General features: G+C 36.8%; 1 protein-coding gene across 2 annotated transcripts; it reads left to right on the top strand.

Annotated features, from left to right (window-relative positions):
• Positions 1-987: 987 nt before the first annotated feature.
• On the top strand, positions 988-12,951 carry LOC131786021 (octapeptide-repeat protein T2-like). Of its 2 annotated transcripts, XM_066160407.1 has the most exons (4): positions 988-1,004; positions 11,047-11,104; positions 11,685-12,023; positions 12,635-12,951. In XM_066160407.1, exons 2-4 carry the CDS (start codon positions 11,080-11,082, stop codon positions 12,790-12,792), a joined length of 522 nt encoding a protein of 173 aa, XP_066016504.1. In that variant the 5' UTR covers positions 988-1,004; positions 11,047-11,079; the 3' UTR covers positions 12,793-12,951. The 2 variants fall into 2 exon arrangements, with proteins under 2 accessions (XP_066016504.1, XP_066016505.1); XM_066160408.1 differs by lacking the exon at positions 988-1,004 and having other exon boundaries at positions 10,472-11,104.
• The last annotated feature ends 6,962 nt before the right edge of the window (positions 12,952-19,913 follow it).

The following is a 19,913-nucleotide window of genomic DNA, read 5'->3' as shown; positions in this document are numbered from 1 at the left end:
CCTTGTTTTTTTGTTATTTGCTAAAGAAAGCATTGTTGTGCCTTTTTACAGCCAGTGAACCAGATGATGAAGATTTGGTGTTGTATGAGCTCCTCAAGCCTCCTTATGATGCTTCTCACGAGGTATGCAGAATTTGTGAGTGATCTGTGGTTTTCTTCTGCTTGGGTTTTCTCTTACATTATTATTATTAATATTATTATTATTATTATTATTATTATTATTATTATCAACATCGTCATTATCAATATTATTTTTTTTACCGCTGTTGTTTTTGTTATTGTTGTTGATGAATAATATGCAGAGATGTTCTTGTAACATGCCAAGTAGTTTAGGGGAATATCATTATTATTATTACTATTATTATAATCATTTTATATTATGCAGAGCTGTTCTTGTTAACATGTCAAGTAGTTTAGGGAAATATCATTATTGTTCTTATTATTAAATTATTATTATTATTATTATTATTTTTAGTGCTATTACTTTTGTGTTTTGTTTCCCTTTGATGACTAGTTTTGGATGTTTTTTATTGCCTTGTGTCTGCAATGAATTTTAAGTTAAATTATTATAAATACATCTAATGATTAATAGTCCTTTAATTGCTAAATTTGTTTGTTGGGTTAACATAACAATGTGGTTGTTTTCATTGTCCCTTGAGTTAATTTATAGCATATCATCATTAACATACTGATACTTGGTAAGTGGTACTTACCCGATGAAATTAAGCCAAATGTGCATTTTAATACGAATTTGGTGAAGACAGTCTTTCACAAGCCAAGTGTCATTAGATTTTCTTTCCTAATGGAGACTGATTTTCTTCACAGCTTCCACCCTACAGATGCTCTATTCTAAAGAAGAAAAGGAAGGTATTCCAAGGCCTTAACCCCATCACTGAGCAATATCTTTTCAAACTAAGGAAGGAGAAAGGGATAACTGTTCCAAGAGGGTGTTACCATGCAGTGATGACAACAGAAGAAATGGTAGATTTTGATTACTGGAGGCAGGTAAGGAAGGAAAGTCGAGACAAGATTTTTCCATTACAGGTGGGATAGAGCCTTCGAAGTTTGGACCAAGGAGACCACAGAAGAGTTGATAGATGTGGCAAGTATCTTAGAGCGAGTTGATAGTGATGGATGGGTCTTATTGAACATCACAGAACAGTATCACTATGAAATGTGGAGAGACTGGAAATGGAGGCAACTTGAGGAGAAAGACTTTTGTAATTTTAAATAAAATCAATAAGGCAAGCTATTTGGCACAGTGTAATACTAATAATTAACCCTTTAGCTCCATGTGTGACCAAGACAGAATTTCTCTTTACACTATCAATACAATATCAAGCAGACAAGTGATGAGAATGAAGAAAATTATTGATAAGGGGATTATTAGTTGATCCAATACCAAATTCTCAAAACTAACATCACAAGAAACTATATGGCAGACAGTAAGGAGAAATACTAATGAGATCTTGGGGTTTAAGGGTTAAACACTTAATGGGTCATGTGTTCATTCTAACAGTTTCAATTGGGTTTTGAAGCATGCTTAATTCAAGTCATATCCAAAATTCCCTTGCTCCACATTGTGAATTGTACTTAGACATGGCCAGAGAACATCAACAGAGAATGTGACCTCTTAAGCATGTTCGCATCAGACCTATGAATTTTGTCCACAAAACTTCCTTTGGAATTGTTGAGTTCCAGAGTTTCACATCTAGTGCATTTCCAGAGCAGTAGAATTTAAAAAAATTGACACAAACATTTAAATTGCAAAGAATTTATTTAAAACCTTTATGTTTACAGCAACCCACATAAAAAGAAATCTTACCAACAATTATGAATGAATTAGTGAATAAAATAGCCTTGACTCCTCAATCTGGTGGTCAACTGCTTTATTTTATTCAAAGTATATAAGGGTAAATTGCGAGAGTTACTTAATGTGATCTGTGAAATAATATTGAATAATTAGAGCCAAACAGTTGCAAGTAAGTAGGAAGGTAGAATGGATTTATGGTATATTAGTGCACTATGGTCCACTTTAAATTTCACAAATTCCAAAAAAAAACTATTTCACCTGAAGTTATTTGCTTGAATTATTTGTAGTGAAGATGTTTATTTCCATAGAAGTGTTGCATGTTCAAGTACAACTGGAGCATTTTTTTTTTTTAACTATCCATTTGTGTTCGTTAAATGAGCAATTTCAGCTTGAATTTTTAGTTAGATTAATTATGGATTGCACATGTTGTGTGCACAAGTGTTTATTTGTTGCAAACACTTACAGTGTATCCTATTTATCAAGAGAATTTTGTCAACAAAGGACATCATAGCAGGAAAAGGTAACCAAAATTTGTATGAAACATTAAAAAAGGAACAACTAGCGTGATTTTAATTAACCCATGAAACAGTATGTAAACAAACCTGTATGACACCAGCGGCATGTTTGATTGTTGGATCACCCCCATGTTGTGTGTGGAAAACATGACATAAGCCAAAATTTTTGTAACGCATAGTAGTCTATGATCAATTTCATTGGTTGGAGAAAATCACTCTATGTTCATCTACAATATCTTGTCGAGAAATAAATTATGACAGAGCTTTGCCTTAGCATGAGCATGAATGATATATCAATTGTCTTCTTTAGTGAGGCATGTAATTGATGAGGAGAAAGTAATACCTGTTTATATTGTCATCTGTTAAAAATTTGATTAAATCTGAATTACTTAGGGTTGGTTTTCTTTATTTCCTCATATAGGCATCTCGCTTTTTGGGCAGATGTCTCTCTGGAATGAAATTTTTTTTTTCCATTTTCATCTTAATCGGAAAGGCCAAAAAATACAACAACAAAAACCACATCAAGTCTAATATTAAGGCGACAAAGTCTCTGTGAACCAGTTTAATTGCAGTATTACTCAGAGTGCTTTTCAATTGAGTACTGTGAAACCAAAACCAAAGTAACTGCAATGGCCAGTCAGAAAAAGGGAAATATCACATGGAACCAATCAGGACTCAAAGTAAATACATGCAAATGGCCTGAAGTGCAGAAAAATGCGAGGAACAAAGTTATGATTGATTTTGGGTTTGCATCTGATTGGTTGAGGGGTGGCACAAGATTTCTGGGCCAATCACAGAGCATACTTGGGCAAAACCATCACAATCTTGGATTACTTTTGACACTCAATTGAAAATTGCTCTATCCAAAGCGGTTCCTTGCTTTTCTTTTGAGGCATATATTATGTCTCTCAAAGGGGACAGTGGGTTTAATTCACATTTGAAATCCAAATTCAAAGAATTTTTAGCACACTTAAACAAACGTGGGTGACACTGCCATAGGTTCAATTTTTCTAGGTTCAAAAAATTTTTAAAGTAGTCTTTTGAGTTTCGTTCAAGATTGCAATTAAAAATAGAGAGAACCTTCAAATTCTCACACACTGGTAGAACTTCCAGTGCAGAATCAACATTTTCTTGATTGAGGGTATGTACATTTCCTCCAATTTCCAGAACCCTAAGAACATAGGAAAAAATGTATGAATAAATTATTAACTTGCATTGAGATTATTGTCAAGTGATTACAACCCCCTGAAAGTAAATAGAGAAGATCTACGTTTTCTCGTGTTTGTGTCGTTCGTTTCGCTAAGACAGAGAATCATTCAAGGATTCAGAGTTATACCATTCCATATGATTTTAGGGACGAAGGTGATAGCACGCTCACAACACGCTTCCAATCGAAAAACAAAAAGAAACTGGGTATAACGCTTGCTGAACATGCTAAAACACAATTTGCCCATGCTTTTATTTCTTATAACACTCTACAAAAAATAAAGCTAGCGCCGTTGAACAGTGAAGCGCGAGCAGGCAAACACGCAAAGCGTGTTAACCTTCGAATACAAAAGCTAGCGTAATAGCGGGCACAGCATAGTAGCGTGTAACCCGGTGTGCAGCACGCATGTTAACTGAACCTAACGCTTAGTCATTACACAGTCAATGTACTCTCATTCTTACGGTAAAAACCGAACCTCCCATCGGTGTTTATATCTTAAAAAACAAAGTTGAAACATTTGGCCGCGAACGAGTTGCAAGGATTCAAGGCAGACACTTCAATTACTTTTTTTTTATGTGGAGTGGTTACTTTTGATGATATTTGTAGTATGTTGAAGCACAAAATGTAACTCAGTGCCAGACGAATTGCGCCGATCGCGTAAACAACCAAACATGTGCAAGATATTCATAAAGCGCCATAACATATAGCCGGTAAAGGCCGAAACATATGTGTAAAAGTTTATTCCATCGGATGACCAGAGCGATTTTTAGGGGATGATAAACAAAATCAACAGTAAGGAACAATTTTTTTTTCAACAACTCTTTGTTTCTGGGAGCACTACGACTCTCAAACGATTGTTTTCTCTTAATCACGCGCTCAGTCACGTGCCTGAAACTCGATTCAATCAATGCAGTAAACAATTTGCGAAACGGGAACTTATATAAGATTACGTGATGGTGTATAACTTTTGAAGGCGTTAAAATTCATTTGTCGTACCATTATTTACCATTGTTTACCATTATGTAAGCTTGCCCATCACAATGAAGTGCTATTGAGTTCAAGAGGAAAACATTTGGATGAACGGCAGAAATATCTAGCTACGTTTTACTTTAGTGTGTCCTCCTGTGTTAACTTGCACGCTAAGCGTAACATCGATCACGCTTTTCAAACCGAAACAAAGACCAAGCGTGCTAACTTGACCAAAACGAAACAGTGTGTACTTATTGTTAAAAAATAATATATGCGCATATTAAACACGCTAAGCGTGTTGTGAGCGTGTTATCACCTTGTCCCTGAAATTATATGGCGGGTCACATTTGTCATTTGGAGGCAATTTAAAACTAGGAGTGCGGCTGTAGCCCTGTCGGCCACTTCCCCTCTGCGACGAAGATCTTGAATAAATCTCCTAAAAGAGACGTCTGCGATTTTTGAGATTTTCAAAAGAGACACGATGATTTTAAACCAGCCAAAACTTTTCTAAACAAAAAACAAACAAAAACAAAGCAGATACTACCCTTATAAATTAGCTTTGACAGAGCCTCAACAGAGCAAGGTTGCTGGCTCTTTCGCTGTGCGGGTACTTGTGGGGTTTTCACCATCCTGTGTATGTCATGCTTACGAGCTCAGATAGTCTAAAGAGAGCGTAAAGGCCATCTACGACTGTTACGTATTTTCTTACTTTTCGCGCGTATTTTTAGCCTTGACGCTTTGTTTGTCATCTAAAATTTCAACCCCTATCCAATCGGGATGATAGAAGCAAATAAGTTCAATTGTATACCTCAGATTCTCCAGACTTTGCCGGTTTGATGCCAAGACATTTAAAATGGCAGCCATGTGGCAAGTACCTTGCAGTGATAACTCTTCGACGTTGGGTTGTCGAGCGAGGAGCTTTGCCACTTGTACAGATGTAACATTGTTACAGTCACTGATATCCAAATATTTCAAATCGTGACATGAAAGTGATTCCAACACCTAAAAAAAGACAGACAACGCAATCAAAAGGCAGGGCCAAGATAGTTTATAAATTCGAGATTCGAATTATCTCAAGATGGTGTCACCTTGTGACCAGACGTTAATAAGGGGAGGAGGGAGGGGAAGATGTGATGTTCTATGCTATATTTCATGGCGAATAAGGTGGCCTGATCGAGAGACAAAAGAAACAAAAATAAACAAGATATAATAGAAGTAATCAAAGATTATGAGAGAGCGTTAGATGCCCCAAATTCAAATTACTTTTCATTTCATTCATATTCATGCCTGAAATTGACAAATTTTAACGTCTGCTTTACTGCATTTGTGGCGTTCGCGTTGTTGATATCCGCGCTTTTGCTGTTATAAATAAGGATATTTAAGTCTAGCGTGAATTAATTTCCCGTGGAATTTCCTTGTTTTATTGCTAGCAAGTAGAGCGATTTTTATATGCTGCAACTGTTTCGACTGTGGTCTCGGGTCTGTTGCGTGACAGCTTCAATGTCCGTAAAATTTATATAACTTATATAATAACAGATAAGCTAACATATGGTTTGATGCTACTCTGGTTTACAGATTTAATGAGTGTAACCGAAGAAGTTACAATTCATAGACCTAACGTTTCGACACTCCTGTCTAGTTTGAATAGCCACAACGTTAAAGTTGCTCAAAAACCTTTTCAGACTTTGGGGCATATTTTCGCCAAACCCAAGGATCCTGACGATGGCGGTTTGCTTCCTGACGGCTATTTACACTTCATCAGAAAAAAAGGCCGCTAATTAGTGATCATATAAAACGACCTCTTGTTGCATCGTTTAGATCACCTTTGATGAAGGCACTAGACAGGAGTGTCGAAACGTTGGGTTTATGGATTCTAACGTCTTCGGTTACATTCATTAAATCTGTAAACCAGAGTAGCATCAAACCAAGTCTGTTTGTCCACTTGAACTTTAATATATTTTAACAGATAAGCTATTTACATTAAACTTCCATGATGCAAAACATTTTTCTTTTTACCGATAATATTCACAGTGTGGCAAAAACTTTTTTCGGTAGAATTATATATTTTTCTATGGGCAGTGTTCCAAGCTTGTTATATCTTAGTAACAAGATATATTAGAAGTAATCAAAGATTATTGGAAAGCGTTCAGACCACAGGCAACCGCAAACGAACGCAATAATAGGCTAAGCTCCAAAACTCCCGTTTGGTACTAACCTCATCGTTAACAGCTTGATTAAGGGCAGAAAGTCCCACCATTTCCAGACTGCATCTCTGGTGCAAAATTCCTGGAGTAGTTTGGAGGATGTCAGTCGCTCGCAATAACCAAGGTTAATACCGATCAGTCCCATCGGAATGAATTCGCAGAGTTCTTCTCCACTTATATTCGTACAATAAATGTCCAGGCTTATCAGTCGGACCATATCCTTCAACGGTGCAAAGTTACTTACTTTGACACAGAATCTAAGGCTGAGAAATTTCACGTGGGTGATGTTAGACCATATGCCTTTGTTAGGAATGTAGGTCATCCTCCTCTCGAAACATCGGAAGTCAAGAAGCGTAAATGGCCTTTTAGTAGAAACCAAAATTTTGTAAAATGTTCTGCATGTTAAAGACACATTTACAAGATCCGAAGTTGAAAGAATGTTGAATAAAGCGAGAAGGCAAACGTGGGGCAAGCGGTCAATTGTCGACATCTTTACCTACAATGTTGAAACTTTTCCGATTAAACCTGTATTAGCGGTCGGAATGACTGTATGGCCGATTATTTAAGGTTGACTGCTTAGGTCAAGACAAAAGAAAAAAGCCCTTATGACCCCTTCAAGGTTGACCGCGGTGACCACTTGATAAAGGTAACACAAAGAATAATTAGAGGAAATCAAAACTTAATTCGACAGTTGACCGTTTTATAAAGGGTGACTGCCGCTTAAAAGGCATAGGTCGCACTTGGGCAAAGGTTCTATCTTGGGGAATTTTCAGTTTCGCTTTCAAGTAAGAGTTATCATAATTCAAATTCTGCGACCCACTTTTCCTTGAGTGACATAGCGTTAGGATTTATATCTTTTGAACGAAAAACAAATTAGCTAAATGCCGACACTTTTGCTGAAAAGGTTTCCTGTAACCCAAGGCGAAATTCCAGGATTGTGCGATACACTCCTGTACGCAAAGTATCCGATCAAAGCTGGCAAAATTCAAGACAACCTAATCAGAGAAACTCTGGTTTCAGTGACTGTTGAGGTATCAAAACCACTTCAAATATTTTTCGTCGTCAGGGGGTTTAAAATATACGTCTTCGGAATTCTGATTTCCTTTTAGCACATTAAGCTTACTTTAAACCGAAATTTTTGAGCTGATTAGTTTTTTCTTGCATGGGAAAATAACCGAGATTGCATCGGTCTTCTGTTACTCTTTCGATGATTGTGAATACCGGGACCCTTTGTCACTTCACTTCTTTTTTTTACTCAACAAAGTTTCCAACCTCTTTTCATTGCCACACCAAAGCCCTACAGCATCTCTGATGTTTTTGCCGATTTTCCAATAAACTAAGCAAATTCCTGGATAAATTCCGAAATAGAAAAGTTAGGGTGCAATTTGGAAAAGTGTCTCCTGGACAGATTTTGACCGCAAAACTTTGCCAAGTGCGATCAATTCGCAGATGTGAGAAAAGTCTTTGTGCCGTTTGCCGACAAATAGTACTTCTTTGTTCTGCTAACTGAAAAACTCACTCGCGATCACGTATGGTCCATAATCTAAAACCAACTTCGCCGAACAACTGCTGTTCTGCTCGCCTGTTTTTTTTCAGGTAAGAAACATTTTCTATTTAACTTCTATGATCACGCAACGGTGATCGTACCCCATTATACGAAACCTAAAGGTTTTGTAGCTGGAAATCTCTCCCATGGAGAACTTTGTAACAGCCTGGAATACGATACATCGTATTACTACTTTTTATGACAAAACGACTATTGCGAAAACAATTTAGTTCTAGAGGTTATTACTTTTATTCTTAAAATAAGAAAAATAATATTGTAGCTGACTAGTTAAATCGCGAACTTTTCAAAACTCATCCTTTGTTGAATACGGTAAAGAGTTTGATCGACGAAAGCACGGCAATCTAAGTTTCAGTTTATTACATTGTCCGCTGTTGTCATTAGCCGTTTGAATTTCCACGAGTATAAGCGTTGTTCGGGTATCCTCGCTGATGATATTTCAGATGATTTGCAGGATCCTTGAAAGAAATGAATCAGTGGTAAACAGTCATTCATTTAATGGGCTACAATCTCTGACAAAAGTCTTTGAAACACTTCGAATCCTTCCGGCTTCCTGCCCATTGCAATGTTGCCTAACACAATCTAAGTGAGACTCCATGTTAGTTTACCGCACTAACACCGCAAGGTACGAGGGGGAGGTTAGTCCTATCTTGAGAACTGTGTTCCAACACTTTTTCACAGATTGTGGATTCTCTTTCTCCGGATGCTTAAGGGCCTATTTACACTGTACGTCAGAGTTTCTCGCATGCGACAAGCTTACGACAGGCCAACTACAGACTTATGTCGTGTGAATCAAACCAAAAACTCGCGATCGCTTACGACTTTCACATGCGACACAAAAAATGTCGTAGGCTTTGAAAACATTTTCTAAAACGCTGCGACAATCGTAACCGAATTCGACAGAAATTACTTAATATATTGTCACAGATTTCTAGGGGAAGGGGAGGAAGGCGAAGTTTTCTTGCGTCAAAATGTCGACAATACACAATCGAGCACAACTTTTTAAAATAGCCGTCATGAGGACCATTTTATGACGAATGCCAGACAAAATGGCATTTGAAATTGTACGCGATTTTTGCAGGTAGTAAATAAAATGTCGTGCGCGTGTAATTGGTCCTAGCCTGTCTTAAGGTTACTTCTCACCTTCAGAGACTGAAAAGATCGATTTTTCTTTTACTAGACTAAACTGAATTCAAACTTTCAACCTAACGTTTCCTTTAACAAAAATTCCGAAATCTTTAAAAGCACCCGAGTTATTAAGAAAAACGCATTTTCAAAAAAAAAGTTGATAAATCAGGAAGGTGTCATAATCTTGGACCCTGGGGAAATTTTCGCGGCAACCGCTCATGTTGAGGTTCGATTTTAATGTTATTTCCATATTTTGTTTACAGCGCGCATTTGACAAAATTCACACATGGAAAGCTCTTTGTTTATGGAAATATATTTGATTTCGTGAAAGCGACTGGTAATGGCAGAGCTCCACGTTGGCGTCCAGATTTCGATCTAAGAAGTCGCCGTCAAACTAAAATTGGTAAAATTTCCGCACAGCCCCATACTATTGTAAAGCAAATCTGTTTTCCCAATGGCAATCTATTGTTTTTGTTATTGTCTTCTCTATCCAAAAACTGAATGCATAATGTGCGGAAATTTTACCCCAAAATTTGCCATAAATGATGTTAAAACGAGGTTTCCTTTTCGTTACGCAAGTACCAGCCTTGTTACAAAGACATTAACAATTGCCTCGAATCGCAATTTTGAAAGCTGTATGTCGATTCGTTGTCTTGCTCCTCAGCACATTTTGCGGTTTTCCCATTTTTGCCGCGGGTTTTTTCTTTGCCCTTCGCAACTTTGCACATTAATGTGTCGTCCTCCTCAACGCTCCACTCAGCGATCGAGATAAGCAAAAAAGAAACGTGCCTGCAATGAGTTACTTTTCTTGGTTAATCTTGATCATCGTCATTGACGCCAGGAGGTTCCGTTGTCCTATTGGTTTGCGGTTTCAGGAGGCAAGCGGATAATCACCTGGCGTGACGCGGTTGTTCGCGAACCTTTATGAACTAAAATCTCGCATTTGATTTTGGGAGGAGTACAACCACTTTGAGCGAATTTATGGGGTATACAGATTTGACCGATTTTCGTCAAATTTCGTCAAAATATCCTAGGAATAATGTCAAACAAAAGTGTCTTGGGAAGTTTTGATATTTGAAATATTTATCCCGTGGCTTCCATTTACGCAACACGACTTGCACATTTTTAGTTATTCCAACTTTAGATGCCAATATCTAGACAACCAATTAGAATATCAAAAAAGCCTATTACACTTTTGTTGACTGACGCCTTGTGAATAGGACTGTGCAGCCAATTAGTTCGTGCTGCAGCATCCCATACGCGATAAATTTAAAAATAGAAGACCCTTCGGTCGTTTCACGCCTTACCGGATCCTGACACTTCCTTAAAAGAAAAGTTGCTTGAAGTCTATTTTTATTGCAAACTGCATTTATGAAGCTTTCTTCTGATATATCGTTTGCTAGGATTGTAGTGAAACTGGTGCGCGAACGAATTTTTTCCCGAAGGACACCCGCGAAGGGAAGTAACCTTAAGCTTGTCGCATGCGATTAAGTCGTACCGTATATATCGGCCCTAAACACAAAAATTATACATGACTTTTATATATCGAAGTGAATACTCTGATACATCCTCTTATGTTTTTCTTTATATGCCTGGGAGCCGAGCAAACTGATAACTACCCATATTCTCTCGTTCTCTTTAAAATAGAATTGTTGACCAATTTTTGCTGAGTTGGCTACCATGGCCCGAGATGGAGGATCACGTGGTGAGATAAACTAATTTTCTTCTCTGCTGTCCTGAGAAGGTTTCCTATACTTTCAGAATAGAACAGAATTCTGGCTACCCTAACAACTCAACAGGAAATCGTCACTTTTAAATTAAATGTTCTAAGGGAGTCCTTGAAATTGCTTGGAGGTTTATCGCCTATCATGAATTAAAAGCAGTGAACAAGGCTGTAATGAATTACACACAACTCCAGATGAGGGTTTCTGGTGTAGTGAAGTACTGGTGCATTTCATCCCTGAGAAGCAATCAAACTACTGTTTTGTCACTTTTAACATTACTTAAAAATTAATAATCGATGACTTAGATGTCATGCATATCAAAGAATATTGGCACGGAAAGAGGTACTCTCTTTAATGGTTCATGTGCATATTCCAGGATGAGCTTTATTGTATCTCTAGTGTGAACATTGGTGGTGATATTTTTGACAAAGGCCATCATTGAACGGTCATGTTTACGGGTTTTGAAGGAAAGATTAAACCACAGAGGCCCAGGGCTAAACAGTTTCGTAAAATGTTGTTGTATATTGATATTACTGAGTGATACATTTCTTATGTTTGAAGAGCATGTCATTAACATGGACTGGCTTGAAAGGGAAATAGTTATGGAAGAGGAACTGGAAAGAGGAAGAGAAGAAAAAAGAAAAGGTGATGAGCAAACGAAAAGAGAGGAACAAATAAAGAGAGAAGAACAAAGAAAGAGAGAAGAACAAAGAAAGAGAGAAGAACGAAGAAAAAGAGAAAGGGAATGGAAAGCGCAACAGGAGAGGGTAAAAAGGTTAGGAAGAAAAAGAGAGAGACGTCAAGAGATGAGAGGCGCGGAGTTAGAGAGAGGAAGAGTGGGCGTAACGGCAAAAGAAAGGACCCGGGATGAAATTAACAGAGGAAGAGATAAGAGAAGAGGTAAGTGTAAAACCAAGCATTAAGCAAATGTTGACTGACTGTAAAAGGTCCCATTTCAGTGGCATGTCTAACAAGTCGCTTGGGGCTTCTTTCCAAGTGACCCGTAAATGATAAGATTACACACAGCACACGATTGTAGTGAATGTGTAGATGAAGTGTTGTGTTTAATCATATCTATCTCGCTCAAATATCTAGAGGAAACACTTTGGTTGAAGGAGACAAATCTTACAGTTTTAATTTGATAGCTATGGCTACATCAAAATCTTGTGAAAGATAGGAGGAGAAAGCATTGTAGGAACGGTCAAAATTCTGGTACAGGTATTTCATGAAGACGAATAATAAATGTATACACGACTGTTGGTGTGTCTGGTGCCAAAAGATTCCCTTTTGTCTAACCCTGACCCAAAAGGTTTTATCGTTTGAGTCTAAGGTGAGGCCAGATGATGCTCACCTGAGGCAGGACTTTTAATTGGGACTCTGTGTTTTTTCCGGCTCTACTCAGAGAGGTTAAAGTTACAGGACATTTTTCTGGAAAACTTCCCTTCCCTCTTATTTGGACTGCAACAACATTGTGCTTGTCTGTAATTTTCTCATTTATATTTTTATTCCAGTTCGGTGTCACAAGTGTCGAGGGTTTGGCCACGTACGTGCCGAATGCCCAACGAGACGCGGCCCGGTTGTGCCCCACCAAGATCAAGATCAAGGAAAAGAAGTGATAGTTAATAATTATCATTTTCACGCCTCTCTTGACAATGTAAGATTTCACTAATAAGTTTAGTCAGTTATCTTACATTGCCAAGAGGTTTATTTTATACTTTAATACTAATATTCAATTAATTAAAAACGTACACGTGATTTATCAGTATTATAAATTTAATGTATATTGTTTCTTTTTTTATTTTTACGTGATCGAAAGACATTAAATATTTGGAAGAGAAACTTAAAACTTGTCCTTTGCTTACATAGATTTTTCTTTTGTTACGCCCTACTAAGTGACTCTTGATGTCATGTCAAGTTCTTCATTGGTTCCACAAGTAAACAGACACCATGCACTAAACCCTTTAATTATTCTGTTACGGTGAATAGTACCCGTGGGCCTCTTCGTAGATGTTCACTTTGCTTATAACGCAAAGATAAATCAATAGTTTGCCGTCAATGTATGCACATGCATCTGTGTATACAGAGACTTCTGGGGAAATTTCTCATTGCCTGAAAAGATTTTTAACGCTAAACTGACTTAAATTCCAAGGGTGTGAGGAATATGCAGACCCTTTTCAACAATCAGAACATCACAGTGGTAAAACATAACACCAAAACTTGCAGACTGATAAACTGATATATTATAGGGAAGGCTACATTCTCTTTTCCAGCAAAATAATCTCCTCAGACTCAGTGATATTTGTCGAATAATCCCCAGGCTTTGTGCAGGGGATTCTACAGTGTACCGGCTAAAATTATTGACCTCACCCGAGGGTAAGCTTTCATTGAATGTGGAAATTCTCAAAAAATGAAACAAATTCTGACAATTTATCCAGCGAGTAGAATATATCTTAACATACCAAATCCAATCTTCACCCCAATTTTCCATTTTCTCAATCAACTCTAGAAACACGTGGTTAGTTGTGACTATTCATCCTACAAGTAGATAATATCACAACTTTTCTATATCCAATCTTTACCCCGATTTGTTCAATTAACTTTAGAAAAACGGGGTAAATCGCGACAATTCGAGTGGTTAATATCATAACTTGCAATATTCAATCTTTACCCCTGATTTTCCATTTGTTCAATGAATTCTAGAAAAACGGGATAAGTTCTGACAATTCATTACGCAAGTGGAATATAACCTTAGTTGTCATGTCAAATCTTTACTCCAATTTTCTTTGTTTTAATGAATTAGTTCTAGAAAAACAGGGTAAACTCTGAGAGTTCATAATACCCTTAGCTCCCATATGCCATCCTTCACTCCGAGTTTCCAATTTTGCCATATCAAATCTTTACCCTTATTTTCCATTTTTTTTTCGTTTATTCATAGCTATGGTTTATTAGAGACAAATAAGGTTAAATCTTACAATTAATCCCACATGTAGGATACATCATAGCTTTTCATAGTCAATCTTCACCCCGATTTTCCGTTTCTTGAGTAAATTCTGGAAAAATGGGGTAAAATCTGAGTATTCATCCTTTAAGTGGAATACATCCTAACATGTCACATTCAATCTTTGTCCCGGTTTTTTGCTTTTTTTCCAAGAATTCTGTACACAATGGGGTAAAAAAAGGACAATTCATCCTACAAGTGAAACATATCCCAACTTGTTATGTGTAATCTTTACCCGATTTTCCGTTATTTTCAGAGAATTCTAAAAAAACAATTCATCTCATAAAAGAATGTATTCTAACGTGCCGAATTAATTTTTCAATGAATTCTGAAAACGGGCTAAATTGTGTCCATTCTTCTTTAAACTGAAATAAATTATAACTCGGGACATCCCTAATTTTCCATTTTTTTTTCTAATTAATTCCAGAAAAAGGGGGTTAATTCTGAGAATTCGTCCCGTAAGTGGAATACATTTTAAGTTTCCATATCCAATCTTCAACCCGGTCTTCTATTTTTATTTCAATGAATTCCAGAAAAACGGGGTAAGTTATAAGAATTTATAGCGTAAGTGGAGTATATCCTAAGTTGTCATATCTTATCTTGACCCCGATTTTCCTTTTTTAATGAATTAATTCAAGAAAAAGAGGGTAAACTCTGAGAATCCATGCTACAACTTCCCAAATGCCATCTTTGCTCCGATTTTCCATTTTTTTTAGTGAATTCTAGAGAACAAGGGTAAATTCTTAGAGTTCATCCCGCAAGTGGAATGCAACCTGTACGTTGTCTTGTCAAATCTTCCCTGATTTTCCTTTTTTTTAATGAATTAATTATACAAAAACGGGGTAAACTCTGAATTTATGCTAATAGCGGATAATTCCCGTAGTTCCCTTATGCCATCTTTACTCTGGTTTTGCAATTTTTTTTCAAGGAATTATAGAAAAACGGGGTGAATTCTAGTAACTCATCCTCCAAGTGGAATATATTCTATTGACCTGCCACATCTAATCTACTTTACCCCGATTTTCCATTTTTTTTTGGATGAATTATAGAAAAACGGGGCACATTATGAAAATGCTTCCACCAATTGGAATTTATCATGTTTATCCTACTGACTTGGCATATCCTATCTTTACCCGATTTTCCATTTTTTTTTTCAGTAAATTCTAGAAAAACGGGGTACATTCTGAGAATTCACGCTACAACTGAATAATACCCAAAGTTCCCATATGCCATCTTTACCCCTATTTTCCATGACTTTTTTCAGCGGTGAAATTCTACGATTAGCGCTAATCGTTAGCCCCCCCAAAATAAAGCGATACGCAATAACTTAATTGTAATTAGGAGTTTTTTTATAACACCCGCTTTCAGTTATTATTAACGTCCATAGAAATTCAAAACTTAGGCACAACAACATGCTATAAAATATATTCTTCCTCTTTAATTGTAGTTATTCCCCAATGAAGTCTCAATTAGAGACGAAACGCGTCCGAAATAAACGAGAAGCTTACAACTACAAAAAGTGTTTCTTTGTGCGGCTCGCTAGTCTTAGTTAAAAATGAAAGATAGAAAAAATTACAAATTTTAAATGAAGTTTATGTTCTTAGTGAATTCTAGAAAAGCGGGGTAAATTCTGAGAATTCTTCCTTCAAGTGGAATTGATCCTAGGGTGCCAAATCCAATCTTTAACCCGATTTTCCATTTTTTTTTCAATGAATTCCAGAAAAACGGTGTGAATTTTAAGAATTCGTCCCCCAAGTGGCTAATACCCTCAGTTCCCATATGCCATATTTACCCCGATTTTCCATTTGATAGGTGAATTTTAGAAAAACGAGGTAAATTCTGAGCATTCTTATTACAAGTGGATAATAGCCGAAGTACCCATACGCTATCTTTACCCCGATTTGTGATTCATTCCAGGACTTCTACTTTTTCTCGACTTTGAAAAGGCCTTCGACACGGTAGAATGGTCTTTTCTTCCAAAAACTTTACAGTGTTACAATTTTTGGCAATCTGCTATCAACTGGAAGCTCTTTTACCATAACACAGAAAGCTGCATTCTTAACAACGGTTGGTCTAGCAACTTCTTCAAACTTGAAAGGGGGGTAAGGCAAGGCTGCCCTCTCTCTCCGTATCTCTTTATTCTCTGTGTAGAAATACTAGCCGAAACAATACGGCAAAATAAAAACATTAAGGGCATAAAAATAAACGAACAAGAAGTAAAAATCAGTCAATACGCGGATGATACTACCCTTATTTTAGATCGATCGCCCGCCTCTCTAACAACCTCCTTACAAATATTAGACTTTTTCAGCGAGATTTCTGGTCTCCGATTAAATAGCAAGAAAACTGAAGCTTTGTGGATCCGTGCGAATATTCGAAACGAAACACATCTCAGACCCGACAAAGATTTTAAATAGGTAAAAGATAAGGTTAAGGCTCTAGGCGTATGGCTCTCCACCAACCCCAAAACCACTATAGAAGCTAATTACAACGAAAAACTAACCAAAATCAGAAACAGCTTAAGCTGCTGGGAACTGCGCCGTTTAACCTTATTAGGAAAAATTACAGTTTTAGAAAGCCTTATTGCCTCTCAACTGGTTTACATCCTGTCCTCTCTGCCGTCCAACCACAGCGCTCTAACAGAAATAAATAATATGTTCTTCAATTTTGTATGGGATGGCAAGGGAGACAAGGTAAAGCACAACATAATGATCAACGACTACGAGAACGGAGGGTTAAGGATGATTGATATCAAAATTTTCAACAAAGCTCTTAAATCAAGTTGGATAAAAAATATCTAGATCCGGAAAATCAAGGAAAATGGAAACTTTTGTTTGACTATGAATTACAAAATCTAGGTGGTGTCGAATTTTTTCGTACCAACCTTAATAAACAAGATCTGTTAAAACTATAAAAACTGCAAAGGCCTTTACTTCAGAAATACTCCACATCTGGTCAGAAATCTCACTTGAAACTAATTTCTCCTCCATTGATCAGCTAAAGGCGCAAAGTCTATGGCATAACTCTCTTATACGTGTCGGTAACAAACCTGTATACTATCGTTCATGGTCTGTAAAGGGAGTTAAAACAGTGGGCCATTTGATGAATGATGCGAATAGTTTCCTATCTTTCTCTGATTTTAAAGAGCTTTACGACACTAAAACAAACTTCCTTACTTTTCAAGGCATCTCATCAGCTGTTAAGGCCTTACAAAAAAGCAATGAAGCTAACTTCAACAGCTGTAATACTGCATACGAAACTACCTTCGACACCTTCCTAAAGACGACAAAACCAAAAAGACTAACATATAAAATTCTGACGAGCAACAGAATGCACGCTCGAAACACCAGATAATGTCGACTGGATGGCAGTTTACAGAACTCCTTTTCTGTGCACAAAAATCACAAAATTGATTGTTTTTCAATTTAAGCTACTGCACAGAAGACTAGCCACCAACACTTTTCTTACCAAGGTAAACCTTAGGGACAATGAGCAGTGCACTTTTTGTAAAAGTGAGAAAGAGACTCTCATCCACCTATTTTGGACTTGTGATATATCCAACCGTTTCTGGCAAGGTCTTAAACAATGGATAATTAACCTTGGAGAACCTTTCGCAGAAATTTTCAATCTATCACCATTTATAGTACTAGGGCTTAAGCCACACAAAAACAAGAAACTAGACTTCCTTTTTGTGGTCACTAGATATTTTGTATGGATATGCAGAATGCGCAACATCTCTCCGGAAATAAAAACTTCCCCCTCTTCTTCTCACATTATAATGCATAAATCATTATTATAAGAAAAACCATGCTTAAAACAAGCACAACACGCATTAACTTAGTGTTTTCTTTAATTCTGTTTACATATAATTTGATGTTTGTATCCTTTTTTCCTGCACTTTTTTGTTTTCTTTTAAACTACCTTCTTTTCTATAAATTGTGAGTAGTGCACTCTGGCTGTAAACGCTTTTTTGTTTTTTTCTTTTCTTTTCTTTTAATATATAGTTATTTGTTTAGTCGCTCTTCAACCAGTATTGTTTTAAATATTGTATTGCACTGTAACGTACGTATTTGTAAAAAACAAAAAACGTAAGCTATAGATGTAACTGTACTGTAAGTTATTTTCTGTAGCCGTGATATAAGTAATATAGCTGTAATTAAAGTAATATAGTTGTTTTTGTATTAAAAAATAAATTAAAAAATTTATGAAAAATAAATAAAAATATTGTGACAGTCAGATTTAAAAAAAAAATATTTACCCCGATTTTCCATTTTTTTCAACAAATTCTAGAAAAACTGGGTAAAATCTAAGAATGCGTCATCCAAATTGAATAGATCCCAAGTTGCCATATTCAATCTTCAACCCGATTCTCCATTTTTTTTCAATGAATTCTAGAGAAACGGGATTAATTCTGCGAATTCATCGGCAAGTGGCTAACCGATTTACCCCGATTTACCATTTGATCAGTGAATTCGAGAAAAACGGGGTAAATTCTGAGCATTCATGTTACAAGTGAATAATACCCGAAGTTCCCATATGCTATCTTTACCCCGAATTTCCATTTTTTTTCAGTGAATTTGGCAAACGGGGTAAAATCTGAGAATTCATCCTCCAAATAAAAAGGATCCCAAGTTACCATATCCAATCTTTAACCCGATTTTCCATTTTTTTTCAACGAATTCTAGAAAAACGGGATAAATTCTACGAATTCATCCGCAAGTGGCCAACACGCTAAGTTCCCATATGCCATCTTTACTCAGATTTTCCATTTGATCAGCGAATTCTAGAAAAACGGGGTAAATTCTGTGAAATTCATTCTTTAGGTGGAATATATCCTACTGACTTGCCATAGCCAACTTTACCCCGATTTTCGATTGGATCATTGTGTGAATTTATCATAAACGGGGTAAATTATGACAAATCCACCCAAACGTGCAATAAATCCAACAATGATCTAGAAACAGTACTAAAAAAAGAACAGCTAAAATCAGCGGGACCGCAATAAAATCACATCACAATCTACTACTTCAAATTTTTACGGAGGGCTTAGTGCGATACAGCAAAAACCTACAATATTTAAAATAAACAACCAAAGGCCAAACTTCTGTGATTCAAGGAAGACTTCGTGACGCGACGCAGACAAATTATCACAACTTTGACCTCTCAGTCGATCTCACCTCCAGCAGATCAGCGAAGCGTCAAAAATATATAATTTCATGCCGACGAACCATAATCTATGATCTTCAGCTATTAAACAAAATAAAAGAATTGTGATATGACGCCACATTGTGCTTTTGTCTTAGCTTGTGTGTAAAATGTTGTCAATGAAGTCGCAAGTCGAACAATGAGGACAGTAAATAAAGCAAGACTGCAAATAAAGCGTGAACAATAACGCATCTTTTGGTCGAAAGTCGCTTTGTTATTTACGTAGCGAGTTATTCTTCCACGTTTAAGCTATAACAACGATGCGATCACACGGCGCCAACGAAGGAACGATAGAACTTCAAAGAAAATAATGTGAGAGGCCAATGATCCGGTTCGCAGTGATCATGCGAACAGCATGTTTTCCTGAGATCAGTTACCGGAAAATACTGGTCAAATTTTCCACTTATCCCGACCCCCTCGAATAAGTACTTTTGCTTGAAGACATAACTACAACGGAGTCTCTTAACCAGTCCCAAGCCGCGTGTCGCTCGATAGATCACAGGATATGATTGGCCACTCTATCACATTACGTCAGAGGACATATCTGCAATGAGAGGACATAAGTGCAACGGTACATCCGGTAACCA

Source organism: Pocillopora verrucosa, chromosome 13, assembly GCF_036669915.1.
Source record: "Pocillopora verrucosa isolate sample1 chromosome 13, ASM3666991v2, whole genome shotgun sequence".
In the NCBI taxonomy this organism is placed as follows: domain Eukaryota; kingdom Metazoa; phylum Cnidaria; class Anthozoa; order Scleractinia; family Pocilloporidae; genus Pocillopora; species Pocillopora verrucosa.
The sequence above is the reverse complement of the archived record's forward strand: the minus strand, read 5'-3'. Positions and strand labels throughout refer to the sequence as shown.